Source organism: Pipra filicauda, unplaced genomic scaffold (assembly GCF_003945595.2).
Source record: "Pipra filicauda isolate LSUMZ 115617 unplaced genomic scaffold, ASM394559v2 scaffold157_size4220110_pilon, whole genome shotgun sequence".
Lineage (NCBI taxonomy): Eukaryota > Metazoa > Chordata > Aves > Passeriformes > Pipridae > Pipra > Pipra filicauda.
The window spans coordinates 1,993,146-2,006,503 of NW_024104073.1; the positions used below are offsets into that span (position 1 = coordinate 1,993,146).

At 35.4% G+C, this 13,358-nt stretch overlaps 1 protein-coding gene across 2 annotated transcripts in view; it reads left to right on the forward strand.

The window, feature by feature from the left end:
• Nucleotides 1–13,358, forward strand: part of COL12A1 (collagen type XII alpha 1 chain) — a 102,982-nt gene that overhangs the window by 52,413 nt on the left and 37,211 nt on the right. For both annotated transcript variants that reach the window (XM_039379143.1, XM_039379142.1), the window contains 15 exons: nucleotides 3–135; nucleotides 236–262; nucleotides 573–715; nucleotides 3,179–3,308; nucleotides 4,111–4,250; nucleotides 5,346–5,475; nucleotides 6,170–6,312; nucleotides 7,253–7,382; nucleotides 8,303–8,445; nucleotides 9,956–10,085; nucleotides 10,275–10,394; nucleotides 11,010–11,156; nucleotides 11,943–12,059; nucleotides 12,513–12,659; nucleotides 13,127–13,201. In XM_039379143.1, coding sequence (XP_039235077.1) covers nucleotides 3–135; nucleotides 236–262; nucleotides 573–715; nucleotides 3,179–3,308; nucleotides 4,111–4,250; nucleotides 5,346–5,475; nucleotides 6,170–6,312; nucleotides 7,253–7,382; nucleotides 8,303–8,445; nucleotides 9,956–10,085; nucleotides 10,275–10,394; nucleotides 11,010–11,156; nucleotides 11,943–12,059; nucleotides 12,513–12,659; nucleotides 13,127–13,201 — 1,855 coding nt within the window. The remainder of the gene's footprint in view (nucleotides 1–2; nucleotides 136–235; nucleotides 263–572; nucleotides 716–3,178; nucleotides 3,309–4,110; nucleotides 4,251–5,345; nucleotides 5,476–6,169; nucleotides 6,313–7,252; nucleotides 7,383–8,302; nucleotides 8,446–9,955; nucleotides 10,086–10,274; nucleotides 10,395–11,009; nucleotides 11,157–11,942; nucleotides 12,060–12,512; nucleotides 12,660–13,126; nucleotides 13,202–13,358) is intronic.

The window sequence follows — 13,358 nt, forward strand, 5'->3', positions numbered from 1 at the left end:
AGACAATCTTAAATGGGGATGACAATAGTTTGGTTTTTGAAAATTTGAATCCAGACACATTATATGATATCTCAGTTACTGCCATCTATCCTGATGAATCAGAAAGTGATGAGCTCATTGGCAGTGAACGGACATGTAAGTAAATAAAGGGATTCTGCATGTTGTTATTCATGATTATTAAAACAGAAAGCATATACATACAAGAATTCTGAAAATTCTTTCTACTTTTTTCTAGTACCCTTGGTACCTATCACAACACAAGGTAAGAATCTGAATTTCCTGGTATTGTGCTATTAAGAAAACCCCATAGCTATCTTTTTCTAAACTGTGACAAATGTTGACATTAAAAAGCTGAGATCATTTAATAAATATTATTGTGTATTTGGAAGAATACTAAACACTAGATTACCACATGTTTATTATTTTACAAACATTACAGTTTATGTTCTCTTGTACTTAATACATTCTGCTCTTGATCAGGCAGTCATGCAGCCGTAACAGTATGAATGAAGTATTTGTCCCTGATTTTTGGTGAATAACATATTTATTCTTTTCTTTATTGCACTTCTTAGCCCCAAAGAGTGGCCCAAGAAACCTTCAGGTGTACAATGCAACTTCACATAGTTTGACTGTGAAATGGGATCCTGCCAGTGGTCGAGTGCAGAGATACAGGATCATTTACCAGCCTATCAGTGGGGATGGCCCTGAACAGTCGGTAACTAATTTTGTAGTGCTATAGTTTTTCAACCTTAAATACAACCTTCTGCAAATCCATTAGAATAATTTCTTTTCAAAGCACAACATTGTATATTTTAATCACTTTTTAGGTGAAAATTTCTATTTATAATGAAACAGTACATACTCCCACCTTTTTCTTTCTCCCCTTTCAAATCCAAGTTAGAATGCTCTTCATGGAGCAGAAATTACTTTGGATGCATCCTGTTTTCTTGAAAATCACAGAGTCATAGAATTGCTTAGATTAGAAAAGACCCTTAAGGTCATCAATATATATCTATAGATATAACTATAATAAAGTTAAAATGTGTTGAGGAATAAGTCAAGCAGCATGTAAGACTACAAATCACAGATACAGTTATCACAACAATTGACTATATGGATACCTTGACTATTTTCCATTTCCAGAGTTTTCAGTTATTTTCATGGTGTGGTTCATGTGCTATCAGAGGACTTTGCCATGGAACATGCTGTTCAGTTGAACAGTTGAGACTGTCTCTCACTGCTCTAGGGTCAGAAAAACCACCCAGAAGTAGCAGTTGCAAAAAAAAAAATGCACACAAAACACATGGTAGGGAAGTGTTTAAGGTGTTTTAGACTCATTTAATGGGATTGAGCAGCTGTAATGATATGGAGAGCCAGTACTGTATGGTCAGCCAGCTTTCCCTGTGTCGTCAGCAAGAGCTGTGTTGACTACTGGCAGCCTACACAGCACAGCCTGGGAATGGTAATTCAGTCAGCCTGTTTATCAGAAATGTGCGCTACTTAAAAATGCCCCGCAGTGGGAGGCTGCTGTGGTTACTGCCAAATGACTCAGAGGAACAGTCTCAGATGAGAAACACGCTCATTTAATTTGCCCCTGTAATTGGAGATCACACATGTTCAGAATTGTATCTAGGAATATTTACTTTAGAATCAATTGGATACTTACACATCCATTTTAACTCTCTTCTGAACAACATGCATTTGAGTTGAGGCAATTGAACTATTGAATGAATTTGAGCAGTTTAATACAAGTTTAGGGAGAAATCACTAGAAGAAAAAAGAACAGCAGTAAGGTTAATTAATTACTGTAATTAATTGCTGGCACTGGAGTAAAAAGAAAATTATGATCATTCTGTTGAAATTTGTGCAAAGAATATAGTTAGTAGACTTAATTACTCACAGCTGGATAGAGTTCAGCAGTAGCAGTTGGAGAAAACAAGTCTTTTTAAGGAGAGCCCACAGAACACTCATCCTCTATTCATGGCATTTAATGTCTGTCTGCAAATAACTTTGTCATATGATCATATGTTTTTTTTAGTGGGATATTTGATTAAAATGTAGTTGCTGAGTAGGCAGTAGAGCTGTCCCTACCAAAATAGTTAAAATAGAATTTCTGGAAGGTTTTTATTGCCCTGTCTGACATTTAATGGCCTCAGCACCAAGACGAAGCATGGATGGTTTGAAGACAGCTCTGCAAAAACTGCATACCAAACTGCAGAGACCCTAATAATCATTTAGGGTCAGATTTTGAAAGGCGAACAGATACTAAAATGAAGAGGCAGCCATGGTGGGATGATAAAAATATTTATTCTTTGAAAAGAGCTTTGTACTTTGCTTGTAAATTAAAATATTCTACTTCTACGAAATGTGAAGATGTATAAATGCTTGCTCGTTGTCAGTTCTTCCTAATCAGATGCTTTTAAAGTTTGTTATGACAAACACATTAGTTGAATTGGCTTTGAAAATGTGCAGATAGTCTTAAAAGTACAAAGGATGCTCTTGAGCAAGTGTAATTACACACTATTAAAAGCCAAAAAGCTCATGAGTATCAAATGTTTAAGATCTAAGTATTATTCTCAGTGTACTTTAAATCTTTAATTTAATTGGTGAAGATTATGATCACAGGATTATATGTAAAATAAAAATTAGATAATAAAAATAAAAAGATGACAGAGTCTTAACAGAGATGTTTCAGAAGCTGAAGTGTCATGCTGTAAAATTTTTGAAATCAAGGAGAGACAATGTTGATATTGTATCTAATGTATATTAGAGATCTCCAGAGTGTTGGAATTTATTCCATGCTTGCATTCTACCTGAGAGTGGAGCATAAAGAACCCAAATGAGAGTCTATCATAATTAATAAAAGACTCTGATTGATTTCAATAAGATATAGTCATTTACAATATAGTTTGTGCTGGTAAAGAACTGGCAGTTTATACACAGTTGTGGTTATATGCAAGTTTGGAGATTTTAAAGAATAGTAGCTTTGTGTCTAAACTTACTAAGAATATGTGTTAAATATTATTGCTGTTCGATGTCTCAGTGTCACTCACAAGAGCATTTCAACATCACAGTGTTTTCTACTCTGCATCAAATGCTTACATTCTGCACTATACCATTAAGCACAAAAGAGGAAGTATAAAGGGTATTTCAATGTTTTTCTGTTGTTTTGCTGAAGACTATGGTTGGAGGGCGGCAGAACAGTGTAGTGATACAGAAGCTGCAGCCTGACACGCCATATGCTATTACTGTGTCATCAATGTATGCAGATGGTGAAGGGGGACGAATTACAGGACGAGGCAGAACCAGTAAGTAACTTCTTTGGATCCTATTAGGTGAAAAACAACATTGATGTATTGCTTTTCAAATTAGCCTGGAAAAATTTCTTGTGGTGAAATTAATCCCATCTGTATTTGTCCTTTGGTGGGTTTCAAATATCTGAAGTAAGAAGATCTGTCTACTGACTGTAGAGAAACCCTGGACCACTACCTCAGACTGGATGCCTGGCTTTTAAGGCTGAAAAAAACCCCAGTGTGCCTATGGAACTTTTTCGTCATTTAAATTTTGTAATTGTTGTATGCCATAATTTAGTAAACACCTTAAAGCATCAGAAGGCATGTAACTCTCATATGGGTGCTGTTAAGCACCTTCAGTTCAGAGACTGATGCATTGTTTTGATCCTGCTATAGAAATAACTGGGTGATTTTCTGTCAAAGACACCCCAGGCATAAAAACCATTTCACTATATTTAATTAATTGTTCAAATATAAATTTATTAATCCACTTGTACATAATTTAATAATGAGCTTGCAATGGAAAGTCAGACACAGCAATATGTTTGATGAGGAATGAAGAAAAAAATCCTAGTGGCCTCATTACATGATTCTAAAATAGTGTCCAGAAATAAATTTCTTTTACTACATTTAGCATTGCCTATGCTGGTTGATGAGGCTGATGTGTTCTGATTAATGAAGACAAATAACATTTAACACGAACTACTAAACCTCTTGGTTTTTAAATTTCCTAAGGAAACTTTACACAGTCATGATCTGACAGCACAGGTGAGAGAATATGGTTCCATGTTTCTGACAGCTCATTGATCTGTTTCAGAACCTCTCACTACTGTGAAGAACTTGCTAGTTTATGACCCAACCACCAGTACTCTGAATGTTCGATGGGATCATGCAGAAGGAAGTCCTCGCCAGTATAAAGTGTTTTATGGACCTACAACTGGAGGTGCAGAAGAAATGGTAAATTCTTCATGTGGATCTCTCTAACTGCCTCAGATAAATTACAGCTCATGGTGCTGGTCAGAGAAATGCTACTGAGTGAAGTAGGTCTTGCTTGCCGATGCAATGGCTTTTTTTCTGTTCATGACTACCCTGGAGAAAACGCACAGCACCTCCTTGCAGTTCAGTTACTCCCATATGTATTACAGATGTTTGATTTTATATAGTAGACCATTAGAAATTAGTTCTTAGCACAGGGATTTAATACCGCACACAATTTTTTGTTTGTTTATTCTTAGGGCAGTGGGTGTGAATGTAAAGCTGACTTCAGGGTGTACAAAAGGTGCTAAAGTTAGCAGAACTTCTTTCCACCTATTTTTACTGCTAAGAAGTTATGTGACTGTAGACAGTCAGCTACAATGATATTTGTGAAAGCAGAAAAATCCACATTCTAATTTCCTGAAATTACTTAACTGCTAAAGAGCTAAAAAAATAGTGAAAATAGGAACCATACTCCAGACTGTGAAATATTATTATTTCCCAATTGTGTTTCTTTTTCTACATCTGTGCAATTTAATGTGCCCGTGAAATGAGAGGTACATGAATTGCCACTATTTCAATAGCATCTAGAGTGCTACTGATGACAAATATGCTTAAATGCAGTGGAGTTTTATTTTCTAACATGACCTGCTCATTACTTCTTGTCACTAGCATGTTGTGATGTTATTTAAAGTTTTCTTTCTTTTTTTTTTGAATTAGAAAGTGACCTCTTAGTGCCTCTGAGATGCTAAATAGTAGTCATTAAAGAGATCACTGCAGATTCTGCTACTACTATCAGCAGAACAGGATCTGGACCCAAAGTGAAGATAGCTGTAAGGGATTGTATAATGGAGGATAGAACTTAATAATTTTTCTTAAGTCTGAGACAGAACCTTTTTGAAAAGTAATTCCAGTAGATACCATGAACTCTGTTATTTTAAGCTTCACCTTCTGTAGTTATTATCACATCCAGTCTGGAAATGAAATGTGGTAGAGGAGTGAGAAACAAAAAAGCTTACACTTTTTTTACATATTTATGTAAGTGTCATGCCTCTACCTTTGTTTTTAAATTTGTAGACCACAGTACCAGGAAACACAAACTATGTCATCCTAAGGACTCTCGAACCCAACACACCTTACACTGTAACTGTGGTTCCAGTTTTCCCAGAGGGGGATGGTGGACGTGTCTCTGACACTGGAAGAACTTGTAAGTAAAATAGCCCTTTTCAGGAAATGTTAGGATTTTTTGTGTGAGTGGCTCAGATCATTAGAAATTGATTTTACATCAAAAGTGGAAGTTTATTTTCCCCAAAGCTAAAACACAAATGCAAAAACTGTTTACCATCTTGATTATGGTTTCAGCTCTGTAACTTAGTTTTCTTTGCTTATTCGTGTGGAGGCTTTCAGTCCATTTATCTCAGGCAAGCTCAGCTCCTAAGTTGTGAAGCGAATTTACGGTTTACCTCACAGAATAGTAAAATTTCAATTGTAGTGCTAGTAGCAATACCGGTGAACAAACATCAAATATTGGTTTTAATCCATGCCAATGTCTATACCATGTACTTAAAATTTCCCAGGAAGTTTAAGCTCCTAATGTCAACATGAGCTGAAATGTGTAATTTGTGTCTACTTTTCATACATGTCTGATCAACAACAGGATAACAAAGTGTTATGATCATACTTTCAATTTGCAGTAAAAACATGTACTTAACTACCTAGCACGGAGGTTTGAGAAGACTAATCACTGGTATTCTTAAATTTGTAGGAGCTAACAAAAGTAATGTGTTTATCTTGGGCTGATGTGTTTTTTATTTTCCTTTGAGCTCTCTTGTAAATTCAAGTAGAAATATAACTTACATAAGCAACTTTGTAAAACTCAGTTTAAATTATCCTTGGTCTAGTGGAGAGAGGAACACCAAGAAATGTTCACGTTTACAATCCCACACCAAACAGCATGAATGTCCGTTGGGAACCTGCTCCAGGTCCAGTACAGCAATATAGAATTAATTACGCTCCACTGACTGGCCCAAGGCCATCAGAATCTGTAAGTAATTTAGTTTTTATACTGTTTATCAAAAGTGTGTGGAGAATATTGCTTTCTTCAATGAGTGTAAAAAAAAAATAAAATAATAAACACAGGCCAATTATCTGCCCAGGAGTGTCTCTGCTGAAAACAGAGTGTCTATAGGAGTTTAGTCCATTGTAAATAAAGACTTAAGCTGGCGAAATGAGAGACATAAGAAATAAGACTCTCCTATTTAAAACTGCATATTGAAAATTGAGTATCCTTTATCATATTGCAGGTAAAGATGACTAAATTAAAGCCTTTTTTTTTCTTGTAAGAGAGAAGGAAATAACAAATATTTCTTAGGAAATGTTTAATTATGAAACCAGATACCAAGTTTATGTGATTTTACCACTAAACCATTTCCTTACCCTAAATCACTGGTGTTTAAGTAGGTCTTGGTGAGCAGTGAAGTCTGGATATGGGTAAAAATTTACCCTTCAGATGTGAAGACTTCTTGGATGTGTAGAAATAAGTGCAGTTTTGAAGCTTTGACTGTGAATGTACACAAAATGTACACCTATATTGTACATGTACAGATTAATATGTTTTTATGTAAGGAAAGTTGAGAATTTTAATATCCTTTATATGTTAATAGACTGTGACAGACTTTACATTTTATTTTTCCTTCCTACATGTTTTTCTTTTTTTTTCTGAACTATTTTCATGTAACATTTAAAAAATAACAACTCTATTTGCAGAATGAGAGCTCCTTATGTATTTGCCCTTCTTTTTTTCCCACCCTCTATTGAATTTTTGTCAATATTATTTGGTTATTTTAAATTTGTGTTACTTTTCTTGGATGTGTGCAGCATGGTCATGTTCCCAATTTTTCTATATTTCATTCAAATCGTTTTCTAAAAAGACATGATATAAACTCAAGCTCTATTTATATAGGTTCCTTTTGTTTCTATTTTAGATTGTGGTACCGGGCAGCACTCGTGATGTCATTCTGGAGCGCTTGACTCCTGACACTGCTTACTCAATAAATGTTATAGCTCTTTATGCAGACGGAGAGGGAAATCCAAGCCAAGCACAGGGAAGAACATGTAAGAGGCAGTCAGTACTTGTGTTGTGAAATATATGTCAAAATTGGTATGTGAAGAATTTATGAAGTTGGTTACAGTCACAAATAATATAAGCCATTTAGTCCAACTCTGATATTAATGCATCTAAATTATGACTGAAGCAATTATAGGCCTCCATGGGAGGGAACTTGTTGTCTGTCAGTTGTGGCACATGTATAATCCCCAATGTAATTTTCACTTGTGGAATAAGCTTAATTTGAATGTTTAGGAGTTTAAAGGCTGCTCTTAAAAATTACAGATAAATAACAATTTGTCTTTTGAAAAAAAAAAAAAAGCAGGTTAAATGGGTAGAATTAGTTATCAATAAAAAAAAAGTGCTTTGTGTTCTGTGTCTGACATGGTAATGTATGTGTCAGTCTGCCCAGATGTTTGGTTTTTTGCTGGAGATACTTAAACACCAAAACCTCTTTGTTACAATTTAGCTTGTGGGATTTTGGTTGGCTTACATTTAGCTTCTTTAAAATTCGTTCTAGAAATAACATGTATAGAAACTGTCAATGGCAATAATAGGTCACCTCTTTTTTGCCGCTTCTATGCTTTCTCTATTAAATCCCCATATTCATCTAAAACTTGCAGATGTGACAGGCTATAGTTGTCTGCAGGAATCTGAGAAGCAGAATGTATGTAGATGCTCACTTTGCACATCCCCTTGATGTTCTCTCCCCTCCATACTGCTCCAGTTCCTCCAGTTAGGCCCTATTTCCATTTAAGACCTTCAGGCACTGCTGTATTATCATTGACTTAATCTACCTGTGTATATTTATTCAAGATTTCAGGAAGGGCCCTAGGCTTTGGCTTCAGGGCAGCTTTTGAATGGATGAGGGTGACACTGAACTAGAAGCATCATGCTCCATACAACCTTCTGTATGTTCATTCTTTAGTGCCTCGCAGTGGTCCAAGGAATGTGAGAGTGTTCGATGAGACTACAAACAGCCTTTCTGTACAGTGGGATCATGCTGATGGGCCAGTTCAGCAATACAGAATCATTTATTCACCCACTGTGGGAGACCCTATCGATGAATATGTAAGTTCTGTAATTCCTTAGTAAACACTGAGATGTTCTCAGTTGATTCGTTAGGCTACGGAAAAACAAAGACACTTGTTCTACATGTAGTACATTTTGCAGGCTATATGGCTTCTTTGTTCATTATCAGTGCTGAGAAGCCATGGTTTGTATGAAATGGGTTTATATTCATGAAGTTGCAGAACATGTATGGTTTAATGATCAAATTTGTGTGTAAAATATTCTTAAATATGTGAGTCATGCATTAATCAGAAGATTCTGAGCGGAACCTCCTTCCTGGCATTTAATTTAAATGCAATACAAGGAATAGCCATCTATTACTTCACACTCTGTTCATTATGAAATCAGTGTGCTAAGATACAAAACAAACATAAGCCAGCATTTTATAAATTGAAGAGAGTTGGCAAAGTCTAATAAGAAAACAACGGTAACTTTGATTCAGCATCTAACTTGCTGTTGTAAGCTTAGGTATGAATTTTAAGCATTTGTGTTTCATTTCCTGCAGCTTAATGATAGTGCAAGTTACAATCTGAAACTTATAAAATTCACAGAGTGTTTATAGCAAAGCTAAACTCAGATCCCATAGAAGTCAGTGGCAGAATTCCTGCTGACTGCCACCAGCCAAAATGTAACATGTCTAGAATGCTATTTAAATGCTATTATTGCTTGTATATTATTATATAGTGCATGCTGAAAATTCACTATTTGAAAATTCCCTACTGGACCTGTTAGTCAGGACACATATATTTATCAACACATATCTTCTTTGCAGAAAACACTTGAAAATTTATAAAAACAGAAAATCTCAAACAATTGAAAATGCTGACTGGGACATGCTTTTGAGATAGATTCCTCAAGTTACTTTCCATAGTTTCAGTATTTTATGGAGCTTTATGGAGCGATATTCCTTTTGGGATTATACCTACATTTTCATTAGAAGGTAGCAATAGTGCATGGCTGCACCAGGAAGTTGAGATTGAGGAATGCATAATAGGGACGTTTTTATATATCAAAATATTTAGACCTTCCTTCTCAGACTAACTTGTTTCTGCCAAGAAAGTGATATCCAAAGATGAAGATAATGAAAAAGTAGAGATGAAACTGTGGACTAGTGGAAATAACTTTGACTTTCACCCCCATTTTATGAGCTTTTCACTGTCTTTTTTATGTCTCCAAACACATCATCATGACTTCTTCCTTTCTATGAGGGAACAGTACTGAAATCTTGGTGAAGAACTGCAGCACCTCAGTCTGATGTGAGGACTGGAATTGAAGAGTCAATTTGGTTTATCTTTTTGTGCTGACCACAGGGTTTTATAATTTGAAATAACAAAGACTAATAATTGTTTATAGGTTATAACCCTTTATATATCCTGAATGAATTTTTTTTACAGTGGACATAAAAAAAATTGTGCCAAATGTCAAAACAAATTTTGGGTTTTAGTAACTGTCATTACTGATCAGTTACAAGACTGTGAGTGTGTTTACCTCTGTTTTGTTTGTGTTCTAGACAACAGTTCCTGGGATAAGAAATAATGTGATACTACAACCACTACAGTCAGATACACCATACAAAATTACTGTTGTTGCTGTGTACGAAGATGGAGATGGTGGACAACTGACTGGAAATGGCAGAACTGGTAACTAGTTTTCATATTGTGTATGCTTTTTAAAATTTAAGACATATTCCTTGAGCACTCCAACATTATTAAAGTTTCATTGTTAATTAGGTTTTTGATGTGGTTGTTACCTTGTAGAGTAACAATGTGCATTTCTAGAGGTTGAAAAACAGTCACTAGTCTAATTAGAGTGCTTTTCTTTCTTTTTAGTTGGTCTGCTTCCTCCTCAAAATATGTATATAACTGATGAATGGTATACACGATTCAGAGTTTCCTGGGATCCTTCACCATCCCCTGTTCTTGGCTATAAAATTGTATACAAACCTGTGGGTAAGAAAACCTATTCATTCTAAGTATACCAATTTCAGAACAGTGAGTAGCTAATGGCGGATCAGAGTAGAAATCATATGTATCATGAAATTTTTGTGCTAAATGATCTATTTATTTCCTTTGTTTACTGATTTTCCTGAAAGCTTAAGTCTTATTATCAGTGTTTTGTAAGAAACACAAACTCTCAAACACAGTTTCATATGTTCAATTACAGAGATTGAATTGTATAGTTAAAATTTGATACAGTGACCTGACTTGGTTTTCACCTCTTTAATATCTCTTGTCCTTCTAAGGGTATGAACTGGTACGTGTGAGATGAGTACTGGACAAGTATTTAGGTGTTATGGCCTTCAGAACCTTTGTTTTATATGACAGTCAAGAAATATACATACCTTTCTAGAAGTTAAACACAAAAATTGCATAATAGTCTGTAAAGCTGTGTTTATGTTCTGTTTGCAACATTCTAATATGCTAAAATATAAGAAGTCAGTATGCTTTGTTTTAGATAAAATGAGACTAACATTTACTGATGTAAGAGATGGGGAATGGTTTTGTAGCTCATGTAATCATGATTCTTTCTCTCTCTTTGTACTTAATGCTTCCTTTCAATTCAAGGTTCGAATGAGCCCATGGAGGTTTTTGTGGGAGAAGTGACTTCCTACACCTTGCATAATCTGTCTCCTAGTACTACTTATGATGTGAATGTTTATGCCCAGTATGATTCTGGAATGAGTATACCTCTGACAGATCAAGGCACTACATGTAAGTCAGAATAATTTTGTGGTCATGCTAGATACATAAGCTGATCTGAGATAACATTGATTAAGAGAAGATTTTTAAGGCTGATTGTTGGAAAACCTGAGTATCCTCTCATGGAGAATACTTACCATCTGTCCATGATGTAGATCTTAAAAATGCTAAGCTTGGGAACAGTAAGGAAGATACATTTTTAAGTAATGATTTGATGATATAAAATTTTCTAGTCTACTTCCTAAAATTTTATTAAGCTATAGTTGAAGTCAGTTTTTAAGTCTCCAGGGTACTACAGAATCTAACCATGTTAAGCAGGTCTAGTCTTTTTGCTTCTCTGCTTTTACCTCACAGGAATGTCCAGTGATTGAAACATCAGCATTTCAAAATGAGATAATTGTAATGATGGCCTTTCAAACTTCTAAAAATTTCTTCAGTTAAGATGAATCAATCATCCTGAGTTTTTTTGACTTAGTATGTTCTTTTCATACTGCCAGATTTTGATTTTTGGAAGTTTCTTGTTTCATAAAGAAATCAACTTACTTCATGTGAAAACTCATAAAATGGGCTGTTATCCAATACGGGAAGGGTATCAGATTTTGGGCCTTTGTAAGTGGCTAGGCAGGGATCTCTAGGGCATAATATAAAGAGATTGTAACTGGAACTGCTCTTTCTTTCTGTGAGGATTTTTAAAATCGAGTTCTGGATCAACACTACTAATATGATTTTCATTTTGGTGTTCTTTATCCATTACATGCTATTTTCCAGAGAACAGTTTCTCTCTTTCTCTTTTCACAGTATATTTGAATGTCACTGACCTAACAAGTTACAAAGTGGGTTGGGATACTTTCTGTATCCGATGGTCACCTCATCGGTCAGCAACTTCCTACAGGCTGAAGCTAAACCCAGCTGATGGTAAGTGCATTTTATTTTTTGCATTTTCTGGTAATATAATTGTCTCATGTCAGTGACAGCAACACTTCTTTGTCTTTGTGGCAGTCACTCACCATAGGCCATGATACATCTGGTTGAGCTTTAAAGATCTGAATGTAACCAGTTTTTCTCTAGTGGTGAAATAGCTGCGAAGGTGGAGTGCTGCCTATTGTCAAGTGAACTTTCATTAGTGGGAATCTACTAGTTACCTGCTTTCACATGTAGACTGCAGTGTCACTCTCCAGTATGCTCCAGGGTTCATAATCACCACACAGTCTTGGTCTAGAAAGGGTTTTATGGGACAAGAATAAGACTACTGTAGCATTGGCTCCAACCTTCCTCTCAAGAGGTCTCTAATTTCTACACTTACTTGTACACATATTGAAAGGGGAGTAGTGAGTTCTAACTGTCTCTCCCTTGGGCTTTTTTCGACAGGTTCCAGAGGAAAGGAAATCACAGTACGTGGATCAGAAACGAGCCACTGTTTTACTGGCCTCTCACCAGACACAGAATACAATGCCACTGTCTTTGTTCAGACTCCTAACCTTGAGGGTCCTCCAGTCTCTATGAGGGAGCATACAGGTAGGTAACAGATACTGTGAACCTTAAGTTTTGGCTGTAGAACTTGTCTTGTTTCAGCTGTAGAACTTGTTCTGCTCCTAAATGGCTTTCAATACCTCTTTAAGTGATTTTCTTTCCTCTTAATGTTATGTCAAATGGAATTTATGGGGTAAAGAAAAATTTATATGCTCTTCTTCAAACCAAGTATTTCCTAGCACTTGGTTGAAAAATAGATGCTTTATCAGAATGCTGTGTTACTGAGCTCATGTAAAAGTGTTCCTTTTATAATGAAATCTTTTACTTTTTACTTTTAGCTGTAATATCATTATTCTTGTAATACAAGAAAGTTTTCCTTGCCAATTTTAATTTTTTTACATTAGTGAGAAGACATTAGAGTCTTTCTGTTGGATAATATAATATATAATATAGAACTTTTTCCTTGAATGAAATAATTTATATGAAGTAAAAAAATTATTATTTCATTTCAGTCCTCAAACCTACAGAGGCACCAACTCCACCACCTACACCTCCTCCACCTCCCACAATCCCTCCAGCTCGGGATGGTATGTTTATTTCTAGATTCATTCAATATTTTTTATATAGTTGCTGCACTACTTCATAATTTAGTTCCATTTTTCATAACTTTAAATAGATTCAAAACTAGTACAGCATTTTAGGAAAATGAAGTTTGAAACCTTTCTTAATGCCATCCCTTTGTTC